General features: G+C 39.9%; 2 protein-coding genes across 6 annotated transcripts in view; one reads left to right on the top strand and one right to left on the bottom strand.

The window, feature by feature from the left end:
- The window catches only part of jvl (javelin-like), a 59,559-nt gene that overhangs the window by 35,243 nt on the left and 2,558 nt on the right, over positions 1–21,758 (top strand). For 3 of the 4 annotated variants that reach the window (XR_001450073.3, XM_002054072.4, XM_032440121.2), the window contains exons 2-5: positions 15,845–16,437; positions 16,499–16,766; positions 16,838–17,328; positions 17,386–19,156. Coding sequence is in view for 3 of the 4 variants with exons in the window: in XM_002054072.4 (XP_002054108.2) it covers positions 15,845–16,437; positions 16,499–16,766; positions 16,838–17,328; positions 17,386–19,156 (3,123 nt within the window). In the remaining variant the exon portion in view is untranslated. Of the gene's footprint in view, positions 1–15,747; positions 15,778–15,844; positions 16,438–16,498; positions 16,767–16,837; positions 17,329–17,385; positions 19,157–21,758 lie in introns of those variants that run through there. The other variant, XM_032440120.2, reaches the window with a different exon arrangement.
- Positions 178–6,298, bottom strand: LOC138910960 (uncharacterized). 2 transcript variants are annotated; one of them, XM_070207438.1, is made up of 2 exons: positions 4,763–6,298; positions 178–4,685 (listed from the first exon to the last, which is right to left on the bottom strand). In XM_070207438.1, the coding sequence occupies exons 1-2, from the start codon at positions 6,013–6,015 to the stop codon at positions 4,580–4,582; spliced, it is 1,359 nt and encodes a 452-aa protein (XP_070063539.1). In that variant the 5' UTR covers positions 6,016–6,298; the 3' UTR covers positions 178–4,579. The 2 variants fall into 2 exon arrangements, with proteins under 2 accessions (XP_070063539.1, XP_070063540.1); XM_070207439.1 differs by having other exon boundaries at positions 179–4,685; positions 4,741–6,296.

Here is a 21,758-nt window from a genome sequence, read left to right as displayed (position 1 = left end):
TTTTTATTTATATTTATTTCTGTTTTGTTTTTCCGAGTTGTCATTTTTACCAAATTTGGCAGCTAGCTGTGGGCCATGTTTTTGGGTTTGTTGCTGCTTACGGCACTTAAACATTTAATGTAATCAAATAATTTCGTTAATAAATTTGCCTAAATTCATTTTAACTGCCACGATTTACACTTACGTATGTCCCCCCAAAAACTGTGGGCCTTTGCCGCTGGCAGCTGTCGCGTGTCGTTTGTCAAGAGTTGGTTGGGATATTATTTTATTTATTTATTCAGCTTTTCAGTTTTTTCGTATAGGCGTTTGCCTTTACGATCTTAGACGCATGTAGGCCGTTGTTTTTTTTTTATGAAATGCAAGACTTGCAGCTTCATATAGCTCACTCGGTGATTCAGTCGAGCTCATCTCAATCTAATTCTGTGCAGATCGTTTTTCTAGTTTCCAGCTGAACTGAACTTTTAACCTTGTTTGCATCGCTGATCTGCTTTCACCGGCCATCAATGAAACTGTGTATAACTGGCTTCTGACCTATTGATCTGGTTTGGTGCGTTGCTGCCGAATGATTATTGTTCTACACAATTGAAGTTCAATGAAAATCACATTCATTCATAAGACTTAACAGTGTAGAGGGCCTTGGGTGGAGAAAGCTCTTAGGGCACACAATGCATGACAAATTGTTGTTTTACTGATCATTAGCATGGGGTTAGCAGTGTGTGTTTACAATTCTCAAAAGACTCAACATTTACTTTGTACAATTTTAGGCTTCATGGCGCTATCTGGTTAGATGCGCAACAAGACTTACCACAATCAGGCCACTGTTCAAACAAATACATACTTCACTAGCGAAGTAGATTTCCCAGTTCTGATAGTCAATGGTCTCACTATTGTAATAGTATGATTTTCTTCGTTGATTTAACTTATGTTCGGGTTGCCTTTTTATTTTTAACAACACGTCTTCTTACTGCTAGTACTGTAGAGAGACTGCCTTCCACTTCTTCTCTGCAGCCGCTTTTCTTTATCGATATTTACTTATCGTACTGTTATAATTAACATAGATAGTGACACTATAATACCCTGGCTAGGGTTACCAATGATGCTCTTATCCTATTACAACTCGGCCATCCTGACAAAGAGAGCTCCCGATCTCTGTCTTTTATATGTGTATCTATCTTTATAACTAATGCTTATTGCCTATTTTCGCATCCAATGCTTAAAGTTTTGGCTATTCCAGATACCAACGTACGGGTTGCGAGATAATTGAAAGCCTTCTACATCCTTTAACAAGTATCTATCATTTTTTAAAATCTTTTCTATACTATAAGGCCCTTTATATCTTGGTATTAACTTTTTTGAAACTCCTGGTGTGCTATCAAAATTTTTTACCATGACATAGTCACCTATTTTATATTCTACTGATACTTTCTTCTTTTTATTAATCCGCTCTTCATTTCTGATTTGAGCTTCTTTTTGATATATTTCTCCACTCTTTCTTATATTTTCTAAATTTCTTTTATCACACGTGTTCACCTGTGTAAACTCTTCTAATTTTTCTTTTAATTCATCAACAACTTTTCCTTTCTGTTGTAATCCGAATAACATTTCGCTTGGAAATTTCTTTATGCTTTTGTGTTGTGTGTTGTTTATTGCATATTCAACATTTTCTATAATAACATCCCAATGTAAACCATTTTCTGGCTCCGCCATTTTTGCCATCATCGGACCCAAGTCTCTATTCAACCTTTCCACCTGACCATTTGCTTGCGGACAACCCGTTGCTATTTTAATATGCGTTACTCCCTCATTTTTTAAAAATTCATCAAACTCTTTTGCAGTAAAACAACTCCCTCTGTCCGATACAATGAACTTAGGTCTACTATACGCTCTGAAATAATCTTTTAATGCCTTAATCGCTTCTTTCGTACTTGTTGTCTTTGCTGTATATAGTCTAACAAATTTTGAAAATCCGTCAACCACCGCCAATATATATTTATTAGCCCTTCCTGCATTAATTGGTCCATAATGGTCTATATGGATCATCTCCCACGGTTTGTTTCCTTTCGGTATGCTATGTAATAGTCCTTCACTCTTACCCGTCTTGGGGGCGAAGGCAATGCATTTTAAACAATTCCCTATATGCTTTATTGCTTTTTCCTTAATATATGGGAACCAGTAACTCTTTCCAATGGCATCGATCATCTTATCTCTCCCAGCATGTCCCAACTCATCATGATATTTGTAAAGTACATGTTCTTCCATATCCTTTGGTACATAAAAAACTAATCTGCCATCATTTGTTTTTCTGTAAATGACCCCATTTCTCATTTCGAATAGCTTGTGCTCTTCTTTTTCTAACATCTTTCTAATATCTACCAGTTTGTCATCTTTGCTTTGGCAAATAACTAAATTGTCCTCAAAACTATTGGATTCAATAACTAAAATGTCCTCATAACATCTGCTTAACGCATCCACATGTTGCATTTGCTTGCCCGATCTATGCACTAACTCAAAATCGTAATTTTGTAGTTCTAACGCCCATCTAGCAATTCTCGGATTTAAATCTATTTTGTTAAGCGTTAAAGTTAAAGAGTTGCAATCTGTCATTATTTTAAATCGTTTTCCCTGCAGATATATACGAAATCTGCGTAATGCGTAAATGATGGCTAGCGTTTCTAACTCAAAACTATGATATTTAGACTCTACTTCGGTTGTTCTTTTAGAAAAATAAAAAATCGGGTGTAATTTCCTATCTTCTTTTTTTTGAAATAAAACAGCCCCAAATCCCACTGCGCTGGCATCACAATGTAGTTCTATTTCTTCTTTGTAATTATATATTGATAGTACTGGCGCCTCTAACAATTTATCTTTTAACATATTAAAACACTTAAACTCCTCTTCTCCAAACTTGAATTTCTTATCTTTTTTCAATAAATCATATAAGGGTTTAGCTAATATAGAAAAGTTTAAAATGAACCTCCTGAAGTAGGAGCATAACCCTAGGAAACTTTGTACTCCCTGAATTTTGTTTGGTATTGGAAAGGATTTAACCGCTTCTAACCCTTTTTCATCAGCCCTAACGCCTTTACTATCCACCACAAATCCTAAATATTTAACGCTGCTTTTAAAAAATTCACACTTATCTAATTTCAACTCTAATTTGTTTTGCACCAGTCTTATAAACACTTCCTTTAAGGTCTCCATGTGTTCCTTTATGTTTGTACTTGCTATCATAATATCATCCATGTAAACAATTACCTTATTATCTTTTATCATATCACAAAATATGTTATTAACAAATCTTTGAAATACATGTGGCGCAGTTTTTAAACCCATGGGCATCCTAAGAAATTCATATTGTCCTAAAGGGGTAACAAATGAAGTGTATTTAATAGATTGCTCATTAACAAAAACATGAAAATACCCGTTTTTTAGATCCAACTTTGAAAATACTGTTTTTCCGCATAGTCTGTCTAATAAATCGTCGATCAATGGTAGCGGGTAGTTGTCTCTACATATAATTTTGTTCAGTCTTCTAAAATCAATACATAACCTCATGTCTCCAGTTTTTTTCTTCACTAGTACTATAGGTGATGCATACTCTGAACAACTTGGCCTAATGATTCCATCTTTTAAATAGTCGTCTAATAATTCTTGCAACTTTTCTTTTTCCATATAAGATAACCGCCTAGGTGTACAATTAAATACTTTGTCGTTTTCTAATCTTATGCTTAACTCATGTCTTAATTTTGGCTGATTTGGCCTTTTCGCTTTTACATAAGTATTTTCAAATAAATTTTCAAATTCACACTTTGTGCTGTAATCAATATCTTCACTTAAAATATATATATTTTCTCTTTTGTTAGAATCTTCCCAACTTATTGTTAAGATATCCTTCTCAAAATTCTCTTCTAACACTCCCATGATTTCGCTATTCACTGGCGCTTCATTAACATGATTATTAATTTTAACTGCACTGTTTCCTATATCTTCTATAATCACTTTTTCAATCCCGGTTTGATTATAGATAATTTCATCACTAACAACTTCTTCACTATCAGGTTCGAGCTTAAGCTCTCCATAACTAACTATCTCATCACTAACAGTTTCGATCCCAATCACTTCATTTCTAACTATTTCACCACTAATTATTTTATTTCTAACTATCTCATCACTACCAACTTTATCACCAAGCGTTTCCGGACTAACAATTTTCTCACTAACTAATTCATCACTACCAGTTTCATTACTGACTATTTCCTTATTGACGATTTTATCATTTAACAATATAGTTTCATTTTGCTCGTGTTTGATATCTTCATCGTCCACTTTTTTTTGTTTTTCTTTGTAGCTTGTAGCTATGATATCATTTTTACCATTATTCTGGTGATCAACTTTATGCCCGTTCACAATTTTTAATGTTCTTAAATCAATATTTAAACCAAAAGAATCCATAAAATCTCTACCAAGCACAGCGTCATACCTCATAGACTCATTTGCCACAATTATAACATTAAAATAAACATTTATTAACTTTTTCTTCATAAAACATAAAATTTTTCCAAAATTTTTTAATTTACTTTCATTTAAACCTACATACGAATTTGCATCTGGCATACGCTTTACTTTTAATGGCACAAACTTTTCCTTTAAAAATGAAATAGGGCTGCCAGAGTCTATAAGGCATTCTGCAATTATTGATTTGTTAAATGAGTTACTAAAATGAATTCTTAAGTATCTTACATATTTGTTTTCCATATCATACTTTTTATTTGGACATCCTGCTATTAAATGATCCTTTGAGCCGCACGCATAGCAAGATCCTGCCTCCCGTTTGGGCTTTAAACAATCTTTGGCCCAATGGCCCTTAACATTGCAATTGTAGCAACGTTGTTGTTTGTCCGCCTGTGCTTCCTGTGCAGTTTGTTTCACTACATGGTTTCGTACCCGTTTAATTGGCAACTTTATAGCTGCAAACGCACGTAAAATTTGAGCCGGATTGGTAAAGCAATGCATACTAGCTTGAGTGCGCAAGTTTTCGCAAGGTATGCCTCGAATAATACCCTCCATTAACTCCTCTACATCAATGTTGATGTCCTGTGCCAATATGCTTTTTTCGCTAAAATATGTGGCGAACACCTCATCTGGTTTCCAAACCCGATCCTCGAACTTCTGTCGTAGTTCCGACTTCGAAAATCCTCCCCCGAAGGCCAAAACCAATTGATTTAGCATCTCGTCAATCGGAGCAATGATGCGCATAGGGTCTGCATGCAACCACTTCAAAGCACCGCCTTTCAATTTGCTTATACAAAGCAAGTGCTGTTGCATATCATTTAGTCTGTAGATCTTGGCCACATTGAAGAATTGCATTACCCATTTACGCACCTCACTTTCTCCAGTAAATTCTAATAAAATTTCCTTGGCTAACATCATCGCTCCAGTTTGGATGCAATTATTTAAGTTGCCTCCGACAGCGTTGCCACTTTCGTCGATCCTTCCAGCTGCCCCAGCGTTGCCCGCTGCACCAGCGTGATCAGCTGCACCAGCGTTGCCATCCGTTCCAGTGTAATCAGCTGCACCAGCGTTGCCATCCGTCGACCGTGGTCTTTCTTCAGTGTGACCATCCTCTAGCTGCAATAAATCGCCGACTTCACTTTCTTGCTCTCCCCCGTCGCTCCCGCCGATGTGCGAGTTGCGGTTCACCGTTACTTGAAATTCTTCTAGGAATTTTCGAGACGCTTCAATTTCGAGACGCATCAATTTCAGCATCTCGGCGCCATTTGCTATTTCGTCACGCTGTTGTTGCATTATGTTTTGCAACTCATTTTGAGCCTCAATTGTCTGTTCCTTGTTACGTTGAACTTCAAGTTCCTTTGCAGCATCGTCTCGGATATCCACTGGTACCTTATTTAATCTCGCCATCAGCTCAGTTTTGGTACCCTCTGTTGGCAAATTTAGTAATGCCAACCAACTTTTCAATGTCGCTATTGACACGTCATTTATATTTATATCTTCCATTTTGTTGTGTTTTTTTTTTTTTTTTTCTGAGTCAATCCCACTTCTGATATTGTAATAGTATGATTTTCTTCGTTGATTTAACTTATGTTCGGGTTGCCTTTTTATTTTTAACAACACGTCTTCTTACTGCTAGTACTGTAGAGAGACTGCCTTCCACTTCTTCTCTGCAGCCGCTTTTCTTTATCGATATTTACTTATCGTACTGTTATAATTAACATAGATAGTGACACTATAATACCCTGGCTAGGGTTACCAATGATGCTCTTATCCTATTACACTATTGCAACTGTCGAGTGGGATGGCTGATGAATTAATTGACTCGGGTTACAAACGACAAGAAAACGTTCGATGTATTCAATTTTTGTACATATTGGTAACTGGGAATACAACCGGAACTATCGATATTCATATAATCTCAGGCTAAGCAATACGAGCAATACGTGAAAAAACCTAGAAATTGCCCTGTACACTTGCATGTTTCTTCTGAACGGCAAATGCTGCTCTGAGCCCCAAATATGAGATAATCAATCGATTAAAGTCTTTTGATTTCTTAGTTTTATTATTTATTTGGCTTTTAATAAGGTAGTTCTCTTTTGCTTCAATTTTTATATCACTTCTGCTCTATTCTGCCATTGAAAGTGTTTATCACTCACTATTGTTGATTTTAAACCAGTTTCAATTTAAGTCTTTTGTTTAAATTGTGTTATTCTGACTGGTTCCTCAATCGAGCTGATGCCATTGACTCGGCAACATTATCTAAATATCCACATCAGCACAAGCCCAAGGCAAAGACCTAAGCCGTGTCGTAACACACAAAGCTTGTCTAATGATCTTTACAATTTTTATACAGCTGCAGCTTTTAAGTCGGTTCGGTTCGTTTTGGCTATATAAAACCCACTCAGAGCTGAAACATCTTCGCCTGGTGACGACTCACGCATTTTCAAGCCAATTGCCAACTGTTGTAAGTTGTTGTTGGTGTTGTTGCCAATTGTCTGTTGGCTGCTTTGGCAAACGAAACGCTTTGCAAGTAAATCCACAAAAAACCATTTTGATTATTTTCACATTGGCTGCGCATTATTCCAATTTTTTTTTGCTGTTGCTGTTGTTTTGTTTTGGCCGGGTTTTACTCGCACAATAAGCTGGGCCAAATGCAGACAATGGAAATCAGTTTTAATGGCTAAAGACCATAAAAGCGTCATGGCTCATAATTCATTTTTGTCGTTTGGCTGCTATCTCTGCGGGGCAGCGCTGCCATTTCACACCATCGACGTTTATCGGCGCTTTGATTTGGCCCACTCGCTGGCCAATTGGCCGATATGCCAATCGGCATTCGTAATGGGTGAAATGGGGTGGCCCCACCGCCGCCACCACATTTGGTAACGTTGCGGCTTTGGGCATCGCACAATTTGTGGCATGCCACAAAGCGCCGCTTTGCCCCGCAGCTGCTCCATTTGCATGCGGCTGAAGCCAGCTGAGCCCATAAAATTTCTAAGCTCATTATTTGCTCATGTTTTGAGCATTGGCTTTTGTTGTAAATAAAACAGAGAGAAGCAAAAAACTAAAAGTAAAAATATATAAAAATGTACAAAAAAATAAAATAAAATTTTTAACGCTTGTTTTTATATTTTTCTGCTGTTCGCCGATGACAAACAAAGTGAAAGTTTTTGTTGTTTCTGTTTCTGTTGTGGGTTTTGTCTTTGCGGCAGCCGAAACGTAACAACTAAACAAAGCTGCGGGCCATATTTAGTTACATATATACATATAGGTACTTGCATATACATAATATATACACAATGTACCCATAGACATATATATATTTCTGCCTTTGTCTCGCGTTTTGGCATGTCAAAGATCATACAACAGCCAGCGTTGGCCATTTGCCGTTGACGGCTCTCTTGACCAGCTAACGACTAGGCGATAAAAATTTGTCACATGTTGTTAAAAGCCATCAACTTGTGAGAGTTTTTATTGGTGTTCCACACACACACCCTAGCAGAGGCGTGCAATGGGTCGTATGCGCAATTTTATGTTGTCGTTGTCGTCTCCAGGGATTACTTATGGTTGAGACGCCACTAATGAGCAGCTTGCCACTACGTGACCATGAAAATGAATTTGTTGTGCCTCTAAAATTGAGTAAAAGGGTTGCAAATTGTGCTGCAAATAAGAAGTGTTGTGTAATGTCTGCATCAAGTGTTCGGTATTTAATGCGATGATTTTCGTAAGTTGCACGGAGAAGTACAAACTTCTTGTTTAAGCTAACTTATCAAAATTAATACTGAAACTTAAAGCTGATAACTTAATTATGAAGGTAAAGTAGACCTGTAGACCTTAAAAGCGCGGCAAGCTTCATTTAATATCTTTCCACTTCAATCTTTGATATAATTATTTTTGATACATTTTCAAGAATTTCTTGATTGTTCTATTCATTTAATTACCGCACGTACTGCATTAAAAAACACAGTGAACAGTTTGTCTATCAACTTTCCGTTTGCTTTTTGTTTTATTTTTCCCCTACCTCAGTGAGTCATTTTGTTAATGCTTATCGTTTGAACAACATATGCCGTCCATTATCGCTGCTGGCCAAGTTTAAAGAAAACGTTTTGCCAGCTTTTTGCTGTTTTTATCAGTTAACAGAGCCTGATAAGCCATATTAAGCAAACGCAATTGAATGCGCTTTGAAATTGCGTTGCCATTTTTGGTCGCATACTAAACGTTATGCAGAATGAGTGTGAGTGTGTTGTCTCTGTGTGTAAGTGTGTGTGTGTGTGTGTGTGTGTGTGGGGCCACATATTGTGGCAGGTGGGCGCAGCTGCTTTGCGATCGTATCGATACGTATCGTATTGGCATTGGCTCCGGCGGGGCTCTCTGTGCCGCTGACAAACTGCACATAATAAATAGTTTTAATATGTACTCGTATTTTGTATAAAATAAATCAGAGAGCTGAAAGTGAAACGTACCGGATGTTGGCAGATTGACAAAATGACGGCGCAACGCCAGCGCCTGAACGAAACTGTGATTATATAGAGAGATAGATTAATCGCTTGGGTGGCTGCCAGTCCATCTATATGTCCGTCCGTCTGTCTGTTTGTCTCTCTGGTTGGATGCATTGACAGATTGTTGCTTAGCTGGATGCATAATCGCACAATCATGCAGTCATTGGCACATTAAAAGCGACAGGCCACGTACAATGAAACCGAATGCAACAATAGCAAACTTGGCCATTTTTTTCTTTTATTTTTGTTGTTGTTGCTTTTGTAACTATTTGTTGTAATTGTTATTGTTGATCGCTATTGTCAAAGTGCAATGAACAGCGAAATTAAATGCAAGCCAAGTAATGCGGAAAAGGGCGTGTTGTCTATTTAGGACAGACTGCAAAACAAACAACATTTCCAAATTCTATTTCAGGTAATGGGGCGTGGCACTGGCAACAATTGGCCAGCTCGGGCACCAACTGTAATTAGAGACGTGCAAAGTTGTCGAAAGTGAACAACTTCCGGTTAAGCGGCGTCATATCAAATCGCGTGAGCCAAAACCAAATTATGGTCAAATGCTAATTGGCAGAACGAGCAACAACAGCAACAAAAATGCAAAAGTGTGAAAAGTTTTGTGTGAAAGCGCCGCCAACAAATTGTGCCAATAATGAAATATTGACAAAAATTTGTTTAACAGCAACCAAAACGCTGCCAGGCTTGTTTTGCTATAACCCATATGCCCAGACCGGGGGGGCCAGTCCATGCTATATTATGCTATATACTATATAGTATATACACTAAGTCCCATGGCTGGGGTGTCTGGCCAGCGGCCATTTTCACATGTTGGCTGGCAGCGGCGGAAAAAATCGATTAGAAATCGCTGGCAAATGGACAGCAAGAGGTGTGCCCGTTGGCCACAATAGACAGCAACAGCAACAACAGACAGCAACAGCAACAACAACACTAACAACAACAATGCCTGTCAACAACAGGCAACACTTTTGCTGGCAGCTAAGTCCCCAAAGGATACGGATACATATTGACGGAGGGTTCGTCGAAAAACTGTTGCGAGCCAATTTATGAACGTTTATCAAAGCGCAAGCGAAAGTTCAAATAGCTGCGAAATGAAACGAAATTAAAATGGCCAAAAATTGCTAATAAAACTATAAAACAGTTAATTAATTAAGGCAAACCAGAGTCTGGTCAAACGAACGAACAACTAACTGAACAGACACCAACAGCCACTGACCACTGGCGCCTCATGATGTGTTAACCAAGTTGTTAATAACATTTTTTTTCCTCTTTGACCAGTGTTTGTGCTGCATAATTTATGTGCTTAATTAATTTTTTTTTTTAAATAATAATTTTGCGGAACATTTTGTAGCCTGGTATTACATAATTTTTATCTCTGCCTTGCAAATGTTTAATGGGCTTTAAAAATTGTATATTTTTTTTTGCTTGTTTGGTAGATAGACTTGTTAGTTAGTTAGTTGGTGGGCAGTCTTTGGCAGTGGCAATCGTGCATAAAGCGCTGTGATTTATGGGTAACTGGAGCAACAGAAATTGGGGCCAATAAAAAATGACTAAACTATATTGGCTGGACAGCAGACAGTTGAACTAGTGTGTGTGTGTGTGTATTAAAAGCTGACTATTAATTAACTAAGATTGAAGTGTTATTGATGATTCTTGCTTAATTCTCTAAAACATAGATTTTTCGTTAGCTTAAACAGATTTTTCCTTTTTGACAGCTTTACTCAGCTTTAATGCATTTTAGGTGCGTGTGCTTTCTGAGTGATTCATATATAAAATAAATCTTGAAGTAAAAGGCTTAAGAAAGGCTAAATTGGTTATAAAGAGACTTATTGTAAACGTGTTTTAAAAAAGGCTATGCCTAAAATAGACAAAAGTTAAGTTTTAAAATTATTTTCATTGAAAAATAGAGCAAATTTGCAATTAGATTGAGCACATGTTGAGCTTTTTATCTAATTAGATAAAGTGAATTTCTGAGCTAAGTCATTGGAAGAGCTAAACTTTATTGTTGTTAATTCTTACATATAATCAAAATTGCAGCTTTAAGAAACTTTCAATGCTTTCACTTGCCAAGGACTGTGAGAAATGTCATAGAAAGCTGTTAGAATTGTGTACTGTTTTTTTTAAACCAAATATCCAAACCCAAACGCTGTTCAGCCTTGTTTAATACAACACAACAGGCAAAAAAGTATTTTTATTAAGTAAGCAAATGCAACTTTAATAAGTCGACTTAAATAATTCAGATAATTACAAAAATGTTGGTAAGCAAAAAAAAAAAAAAAAAATGACTAAGCCAGGCCACAAAAATAACAAACAGAAAAGTGGAAATGTGACAGGCGGACGCTTCGTCACTTTGTCCAACAACCGATGATTTTTTACATTGCAACAACCGCAGCTATTGTTGTTGTGTGTGTCTTGTAATTTGCCGTTGTTGTTTGTGTTTGGTGCTGTAACTGCTTAACAATTTATGTGTGTTTGTGTTTTGGGGTGCTTTGTAAAAGTGTCGAAAAATTGTTAATTTAATTACAACACTTGCATCGGTTGAGTGCGACGATTACCAACAAAAAGCCACGGACACAGACGCCAAGCACACATTTTAGACAATTGTTGCCTTTGTTGCAGTTGTTGTTGTTGTTGTTGTTGTTGTTGTTGTTGCTGCTGCATGTTTGGTCTTTTGGCAATTGCCACATATGAAACATGTTGCAAGCGGCATACATGAATTTTGGTTTATTTTTTTTTTTTGTTTTGTTTAATATTGTTAGAATAATAAAACTTAAATTACAACTAATGGCGTCTAATGGCTGACTCTGTCTCTGGGTCTTGCAGATGTTTAGATTGCAGTCGCTGCTGACAGCCAAATGCAATTGTCTATTAAATGTATCCTATTTGCTGGCGTAGCCAACGCACAATGGCCCAGCCCCAGCTGCAGCCGCTGGCCCCGCCCCGCCCCGTTATCGACTCCAAAAGCGTGGCCTTAGCTCGTGTTGCGTCAGAGGCGGCCGGGCCGGGCCGAGCCCAACGCCAACATGAAAACTGCATTCAAATTGAATTTGAATTGAAAATGAAAATTACATATTATTGGCGTAGTCCATGCGCTGAGCAATGACTCTTCAAAATGCTATAAGTCATGTACGCTGGCAGGCAGTGCAATTAATAAGCGCTCCAAAATGCATTATAAGACACGGTTTAATTACACACAGACACATGTACAGAGTTAGATAGACAGGCATATGCTATATACACATTTATGTTATGCAAACGCCACACTAATTGAAAAGTGCTGCACTTCAAAAGAAACCAAACTGTTTTCTAGGCCCGCTCAAATATCATCGAACAAACAAGGTAAAAAGTAGAAATTTCTTGAGAGGCCGCACGAATCGCGGCTAAAAGTAATCATAGTAAACAATGAAGTGCGGCGGGGCGCGGGGAGGCTGGGGGAGAAACCACTAAACAAAAGCATAAAAGACAAAAAATAGAAATTTTTGTAGAAGCGCAGTGAAAATTTATTTTGCCAGTTGGAGCGTAGCCAGCTTTAACCAGCTAGCATTACGTATACGACGTGTTGCACTTCGAGAAATAACTAAGCGAAACAGCAGTAAACAGAGCCTAAAATCGATCAAACTAACGTGCCAGGCACGTTTAAAGAAGCCCATGGATGATGGGGTGTGGCACATCGCAAAGTCAAAACAACAAATCAATTGTCACAGGTAAATGTGTTAGCAAAGCGACTTTGCCTTTGCATTCATTAAAACAGACCCCCATCGATTTTAGAGGCTGCTTTTAAACAAAAAAAACGGGTAGCATTTGAAGTGCAATTTTAAGTAAATATAAATAAATGTATAGATGTAGGCTAAGTAATCTACTAGAATGCAATAAACTTGATTTATATTTATCTTTTTATACGCGTATTCAGATTAACCCAATTTTTTCGACATCTTTTCACATAGAACTCCCATTTATAGAATTTATACACCCATATTGACAACAGATTGTGCTTATTTTTTGCATAAACTATTATTTGAGAAAGTATATTTAAACTCAAAGTTGGGTTCTCAAATTACTTCCATTTTCCATACTACACTATATGCTATACTCTAGGGAAAGTTCTTAAAACTCCCATTTTGTGTTTAGTTCCTTGTATATGATTGATATAAAACTCTTTTTTAATCATTTGTTTTAATTATATACAGTTGCTGGATTTCTGTTTATTGTCGTTTGTTTATTGTTTATGATGAGTTGTATTATTAATGGCTTTTGTGTCTGGTACTACGGGCAGGTACTGGTACAGGTACAGATACATATACAGCTATAGATATTGACGGGTATTTCTATAAATACTCGCTTAAACGACTCGCATGTCTTGTCAACATCAAAACGGCTGCTGCTGCTGGTGAGTTGGCGAATAGAATTTTTCATGCGTTGGCTGGCGTTTCGATGTCTAATCTAACAGCTCAGCTGATTCATGGGGCAAGAGCCCAAGCCTCTTGTTTGGTGGGCAACTTGCAACTCAAGTGGTGGGCAGCTTAATTGAGCGCCAAGTGCTACGTGCTACAACTCTTTTCGTCTGTCATGGCTCACAGCGATGATGTTGTTGATGATGATGATGATCAACCCAATTGGGCTGCAGAGTTAATAAAAAAAAACCCAACTTGAAGATTCAGCAATGCGTGGCAGTCGCTACAACAGACGACAGTTTTCCGCCCACGCTGCTCCGATAGCTGATGATGATGACGACGCCTCTTATGGAGATGCCGCCACACTTCATCTTTTGCTTCTTCTTCTTCTGTTTCTTGAGAGGAGGCGCAGCTTGAACAACGCCTTGCTTGGAGTGACAAGAAAACCCTTGTGTCTATAGCTGAAATATATAAATATGTTAATGTATTTCTAATACTTAGAAGATAATTAGCCAACTGTCTGCTTGGTCAACTTGTGGGCCAAAGGCCAAACTTGGCTGGCTAATTGAGCAATGGGTAGACAACAAAAAATTAAAAGAAAAAAATAAGAAACTTTGAAATCATGTGGAGTCTCTCTTCGCTTGGCTTGACAGTCATCTCGACATTGAGCGCTTATGAGTGACAGGCGACGTTTCAATTGTTCGGCTTCAATTTCGTGGTTGACAATGGATTTTGCTATATAATTACACGATCTTCAACTGTAGCTGTAGTTGTAGCTGTAGCTTCCCATGGCTTCGCATTCGCCACGCTCCACAGGCAAAGCGGCCACATCTGACAGGGCTAAAAACCAAAAACAACACAAACATTATACAAAGACAGAAAAAGTATTAAAGTGCATTGTGCTTATGCAATGGCATATAAAAAAAAAGAAACACAAATTATGTGCTTTACTTCCTGGCCCGGCTAATTAGCTGTTAAATAATGGCCCAAAATGCAGCGGCCCAAGTGAATGTGGGCCAATTGTCATGCTTCATTTGCAATCTCATATTTTTGCCCATTAAATTGACCAACTTTTTCGAAGCAATCAAGCAACAGTCAATCGCTCAGTCAATCAACTGGCATGCAATCAGCTTGAGTTGTATATACATTCTTTTTTATGATTATTATTGCCGAGAACAGCGGGTCGAACATTAGTTTCTTTATGCCTATGGCCACATATATGTGTATATTTTTAGCACTTACCATTTGTTTGATCGATAGCGGAGCAAAGGAATTTATGTTTATCGCATGTGAAAGTTATCGAGAAATATTCTCGTCTAGTGAAAGCGTGCGGCGGTTGTGACATTTTGTTGCACTCTGCTGCAACAGCTGCTGCTGCTGCGGCTGCTGCACAAAGACTTTTACTTGGGCCAAGACGTGCTGTTCTAGTTGCAGCGACTCATGAAAGATTCGTCGACTCGAGACAAACAAACAACATGATTGTCACAAATTGCCAACAGCATGCTGCAATTGTTGCTGCTGTTGCACTTTTGCTACAGTTTTCTCCTTGGGTCAGCGGCCCGCGCTGCGCTTCAATTCATCAATCATAATTTGTATGTCATTTACTAATCGCTTTACGCCGCTCCTGAACTCCAGCGATTGCCACACGATGATGAATTGAATTTACTGCCTTTTTTTTGCTTTAATAGTCTTTTTACCTATTGTGTAATTAGCTGGCTAAGCTTTAAGCTTGCTACAAGTGCTACAAGCTTAGGTTTTCCCTTATAGCCAGGGCCTGCTAAATCTTAAGCCCTGCAGAGAGATTTGAAAACAAGTTAGTCTGCCTTATCCCAGAAATCTTTATCACGAAATAAATGTACTTAAAATGTTTCTAGTACAGATTTGTTTCCTGAGTGAATGCTGTTAATATTTTAATATTAAAATGCATGCTAGTTTAATTAAAATGAATTGAATTGTGGTTGTGCGTGGGGTAGGATTTGAGATTCAAATGAATTTTATTGTGTGTAAGGCTTACATGCCAAATATGTTTGCTGTAGCTTTTTTCATAGCTGAGTTATGTTTGAGTTATGTTTTCACTTTCTTTTGAGTAATCATGTTTTTACTCAGTGGTTCACAATATCATATATCGTCAATTATCAGCAGAGTTGCTTAAAAACTAATGAATTTATGGAAATTTATTTATTTTTTTTTTATCAATTTTTATTTGTAATGGAATTAAATCAAATATAAATTTGCTAGCTCTAGTTTATTAGTCTCTCTGATCGTTGAGTACAGGGACAGGGCAGTATTGTTAAGCAGTAGAGCACACAAACTGTAGATTTTAGCCACAACCCATTGAAATATGTGTCAAAATGCTAAATAGTGAAGTAATACATATTGTGATATAAAAAATATCGATTTCAAATACAATTCCTTGTGCTTGTTTGCTTACAGAATGACGGCTTTGAACTACCCGCAACGCATGGCATCTGCAAAACAGACGGCAGCTGCATTAGCCAACACAGAAACAGCAACAGCAACAGCAACAGCGGCAACAACGGCAGCAGTAGTGGTGGCCACGCACGCGTCACAGAATTGGCCAGCGGCGCCATGGAGTGCCTGCCATTGAGCGGCGGCGGTGGCGGCGGCGTTGTCACACATCATCCGCATCTGATGGCAGCGAGCGCTGCTGGAGGCACTGTTGTTGCTTCACCAACGGCAACGGTGGTTGTGGGTGCCACATATCCGCACCATTTGCACCACCATCATCATTTGAGCCACCATGCGCCGTACAGTAATAGCTATGGCAGTCATCCGCATCATCCCATACACAGCGAACAGACCAAGTCGCTGCAGGAGCTGCAGCATGAGGTGGGCGCTCTGTTGGAATTCCGAGATCTGGTCATCGAAACGTTTCCCGATCTCAAACATAAAATGGCCTCCATGTCCGCCACACCATCTACGCCCAGCTCCGTGGGCGCCCTAGGCGGCAGTCACTCGGTGGGCGGCGGCAGCGGCGGTGGAGGCAGCTCCTCGTTAGCAGCCAGGTGCGTAGGCGACATTATTTCAAGCCAGTCAGAGTTCTTTAATCCTTTTGTCCTATTGCAGACGCGAATGGGAGCCCGGAATACGCATGAAGCGCAAACTGTCGCACAAGGAACCGTCCACGACAACGGCCGCTGCAGCCGCATCCGCTGGAGCTGAGCCGTCGTCCTCGTCGCTAACGCGCAGCCGCAGTAACTCGCACAGCGGCAAGAAAGAGCCAAAGAGCGGAGAGAACAACAACGGCAGCGTTGTACAGGACTCCGGCTTCTCAACGGAGACCAGTTCCTCCAAGGAGGGCCACAGTGCCTCCTCCACCAATGGTGCTATAACGGTAAGTGGCGGAATAATTGGAAAAATGTATAACACGGTAACGCTCACTTAACTATTTGTTTCTCTTGACAGGTGGCCATAGCATCGAACCGTCTGAGCTGCGCCGAGTCGGATGATGAGCTGCTTAACCTGCTGGATGTCATACACCGCAAGTCGAATCGCTTACGCGAGGAGGTCGAACAGCTGCAAAGCTATGAGCGACAACAGGGGGATGCGGCGAAGGGCCACAAAAATGGTAGTGGCATGACGCCGCAACAGTTCCGAGAGCAGGTGGAGCGAATCAATCGCGAGGATATCAAACAGTTGCGCAAGGAGCGCGATCGTCTGCTGGACAAGCTGGCCGAAATGGAGGCGGAGACTTTAACGGGCCGCATTAAGGCGGCCAAGATGAACGATCAAGTCGAGGAGTTGATCAGCGTCAAAAAGGATCTCGAAGAGCAGCTAAAACTGGCCATGGCTCAAAAGCTGGAGCTGAGCTCGCGTGTGCAACAGCTACAGCTGCAGCAGCAGCAACAACAACAACAACAACAACAACAGCAGCAGCAGAGCAAAAGCTCATCCAGGTAAGCAGTTATATGCGTTAATGACTCACTGAGTTCCAATGCAAAATTTAATTGCAGCGCCAGCCAGTCAGAGCTTTCCAGTCAACGTAACTTTTTATCCTCCGCGACGACGGTGCTCTCAAACAGCAGTCGCCCCAGTCTTAGCAGCAACAACACATTCCAGCCGGTTGTGCTTGATCAGCAGCAGCAGCAGCAAGCGCCGGAGGCATTCCATCAAAGCTCAGGCAGTGATACAGCAATAGCGGCAGCAAGAAGGCAACAACAGCAGCTGGGACGTTTGGATGGCGTTGTGAGCACGCCTGGCGCCCGGAATACCAAATGCCGAATTACAGACTCCAAGCGCTTCTCGGCCATTTTGCTGGAGACGAATGTGCTAGAGCTGCAGCGACATCTGCTCACGCTAACTGTGCAAAACCAGGTGCTGGCCCAGAAGCTGGACTCGTCCAGCAAATCAAAGTCGCTGCTGACCAAGCGGCTGGACAAAAGCGTAGAAGATACGGAGGAGCTGCGCTTTCAGTTAGAGGAGAAGAACATCGAACTGGAGGGCACCAAGGCGCAGTTGCGCGTCCTGGAATCTCGGCTACATGGCAGCAGCAGCACCAATTCGTATCTGAACTCCTCATCGCAGCATGACTACGAGACGAATCGCTCGTCGGCTTCCACCACGCTGATGCTCAGTCGTCGTGGCGTGCCCGACTCGGTGGATTCGGCATCAACATCGGTATCGGCGGCCTTGCCACGTTCCGATCAAATAAGCACGCCCAGCATGAAGGCCATGGTGCCGCTGGCCATGGAAGAGCTGCAGCAGCACAGCAGCAGCACCGAGTCCGCGCACGAGCACGAACCGGAACGCACGCCCAATGATTCCACGCAGAGCAAGACGATGGTCAACATCAGTCCCAGTCCGCTGGGCAGCAGCACGCCCACAGCGGCCGCCGGCAGCAGCAGCATTGCGGCACGCGTCATGAGCTCCAGTGTGGGCGGCGTCAGTCCCTTTGAGCAGACGCCGTTGCGCAGTCACGCTTTTCGCAAGTTCAACAGCGCCAGTAAGCCGAGCAAGATACCGCTGCCGGGCAGCAAAGCGGCCGCCTACTTTGCGGGCAAGCCGCCAACGGGCCGACCCTCGACGGCGGGTCGTTCGCCGCCATCGGTGCATAACTCCAGTAGCGTCTCCTATGGCAGCAGCAGCAAATCCTCGTTAAGCCGCAGCACCGGCAATCTCAGCCAGAGCTTAAAGCGCGGCGATTCAGCATCCAATCATTCGCTGAGCACGAACACCAGTCGCAGCTCGACATCCTCGTCCATACCGCTGGCCACCACACCATACTCATCCAGCTCGGCTGGTGGCAATCGTAGCAGCCACACGGCCACAACGACTCCGTCCCCGCGCGTGCTCCAAAACTCGCCATTGCCCAAGCTGAAGCGCGAGACGCTCAGCTCACGTGTGCGGCACCTCGACTCACTTTCGCGCGCCCAACAGTCGCCCGAGCAGCAGCAGCAGCACCAGCAGCAGCTCAACAACAGCAACAACAACAGCAGCGGCAGCGCCTCGCACAAAAGTGCCCATCTGAGCACCAGCGGCAGCTCCAGCTCCATTGCGGCACAGTTGAGCACAACGCTGCGCAAGGATCTGCAGTTGAATGCCACAACGGGGCCATCCTATCAGCGACGCGCTGCTGCCGTTGGCAGCGGTGGTCCAACGGTGGTACGTCGCTTTAGCAGCGCCTCGGCGGGCAGTGCGAGGCTGGCGCGTGAGCGTGAGCGTGAGCAGAGCAATGATCCAATGGCCACGCCCACGTCCAGTTATGGCGACAGTGATAGTGGCAAGGTACGCACTTTAAAGTCAACATTTTTGGGTTGGTTCAAATGAATAATATACTTAGTTACGATATTGATACTGATACTGATAATAATGATACATATACATCTATATATACCTATCGATAACTGATTACCGTTTTAATACGCCTTCGACTACGAACAACACAACAACAACAAACAACAATAGAAACAACAACGAAAACACGAAACACATTTCAATACCAGTTACAGTTACCAACATATCCAACTGGCCGCATACCTTATATATACATAATAGGAATCATACGTTGTACACATAAATTATGGCGACGCCCTGAAACAAACCCCAGTTTGTACAGAATATACCTAATTGCATAGTAGGTTCCATATGTTTTTGTAATTTCATTTCATTTCAAACAATAGTTTTGATTATTAATCATTAAATTTGTGTTTTGAAAAACAACTAAAATTTTTACGAACTAGTTCTTTTCGGAAGCTTAAATAATTTGTTGTGCACATTACTTAAGTGCAATGTTCAGGAACTAAATAATTTATAGATGTTTAATAGTCAAAACAGCCAGGAGAATTTTATGAAATATTTCAAAAATATATTTAAAAAAGTTCTAAATGTTTAGAAACTGGTAAATAAATTAAAAATTGAAAACTAGAACAAATTTGGCGCATCAGAGCATAGTTTGAAAATTAGCTAATTGAAGTTTCAGTAAACTCCGTAATTTATTTGAATACTTTAGTCATGGATTTTCGGTTAATCTATTGTTAAAATCGTTAAAATGTTTAGAAAATAATAGCTATTTTTTTTCAACTTTCTTCTTGTATATTTAAAGCATCGTTTAAAATAATCGCAAGAGAAACTAGTTGATTTCGTTGTCTCTATGTAAATTCATGTATTCGCGTGCAATTCTTGTCATGATACTTGGCATTCTAGCAATATCGCTCTGCTATTTTAACCAGGTATAATTTTTGTCATGAGAAAGTTCATTTTATATGGAATATGTATATTCGTATCAAGAGACGCTACGCACAAACGTGGTTACAGTTGTCTCGCTTTGGGGTTTATTTCATGGCGCGCATAATTACATGCATACTTATTTATAAATAATACATACACATGCCTATGCATACAACTAACCTACGATGCATACAAAACATACATTATATATATAAATAATCTACTATATAGAACTATGTGTATATCTAACTAACGATCGTTAGATCAATAGATTGTGTACTCTTGTCGTGCCTATGCAAACAAAAAAAAAAGTTAATAAGAAATGACAGAAAATCCTTCTCGTCGCACTTCGACTTGCCCGCAGCGTGCCTGACCTTACCCAACCTATGCCCCTCCCCTCTTACTGTTAGCCCTCACCCTCGTCCAGCACACGCCTGCCATGGAAGGGCTTATCAAGCAAAGGCAGCGTCTTATCAGTTAAATTAATTTTTTTTGTTTTTTTGGTTTATTTGGTCATTGACCAGAGTGAAAGGTGCCACCTCCACTGCCTTGCCTTGGAGCGGAGCAGCTATGCAAATTAGTCGCCGCAGCTGCCGCTATATATTTAATTAACAGCAATTGCACGCGCCACAACAACATATGTATTCACTTCTTTCTACATATATATATAAACAAATACTATTATTTTTTTGTACATACTCGTAAAACAATGCCTATATAAGTATAAAAAGCATAAGTGCAACATCATTTACCATATAAATCATACTCGTACTCGTATCACATTATGCGAAAATCATGTAAATTGTTTATCATTATATATTATTATATGAATATTTAAATATCGTTATTATAAGTTGTACTTCTCCTATCCATCAGGCAGTTACTCATTCGTGTGTGTATGTGTGCTAAGCATTAATTGTAACTATTATTATTTTGCGTGTATGTGTTAAAAACTGATTACTGTTATCTATACTATAAGTTGATGTATCTACGTACCACTTACTTACAATTTGGCCTAATTTAAATGCTAATTAATCATTTATTATGATCATGGTCTTATACATACATATATAACACATATGCATACATACGAGACACACACATACATTTACACATATATATTTAGAAATATAAACAAAAACAACAACATAAATTGGAACTTTAATTTTGCTAAGCCGCATTTGATGCCATGCGCGAAATTTTGATTTAGGCCACGCCTACTGCTTGCCCAACATATATTTTCATATATCATCATCATCATCATCAACAGCCTAATTATCATTGTTGCCATGTTTCATTCTCAGCTTGGTCAGCGCTCAAAACTAACCTCAAATAACTCAAAACTTGCTTAACACTCACATACAGAAATCACGGTCAAAACTCATACTTTGCTAGAAAAACAAAACAAAGTTGTATACACTAAATAATTGTATCTAATGCTGTAATTTCTTTTTACTTTTACTTTTTTTCTTTCTGCGCGTTTTCTCGCTCTATGTATGTCTACTCCACATGTAAAAAACCAAAACGTAAACCCAACAAACGAATGTGTTGTTTACCCGTCCGTTGTTAAAAATTAATACGTTTTCCCATTTTGTATATTCAAAACTGCCCGTACCACAAAAATCCTCAATAAAAATAAATAAAAAAAAAAAATATATAT

This window comes from Drosophila virilis, chromosome 2, assembly GCF_030788295.1.
Source record: "Drosophila virilis strain 15010-1051.87 chromosome 2, Dvir_AGI_RSII-ME, whole genome shotgun sequence".
In the NCBI taxonomy this organism is placed as follows: domain Eukaryota; kingdom Metazoa; phylum Arthropoda; class Insecta; order Diptera; family Drosophilidae; genus Drosophila; species Drosophila virilis.
This window is presented reverse-complemented; position numbering and strand designations above follow the sequence as displayed.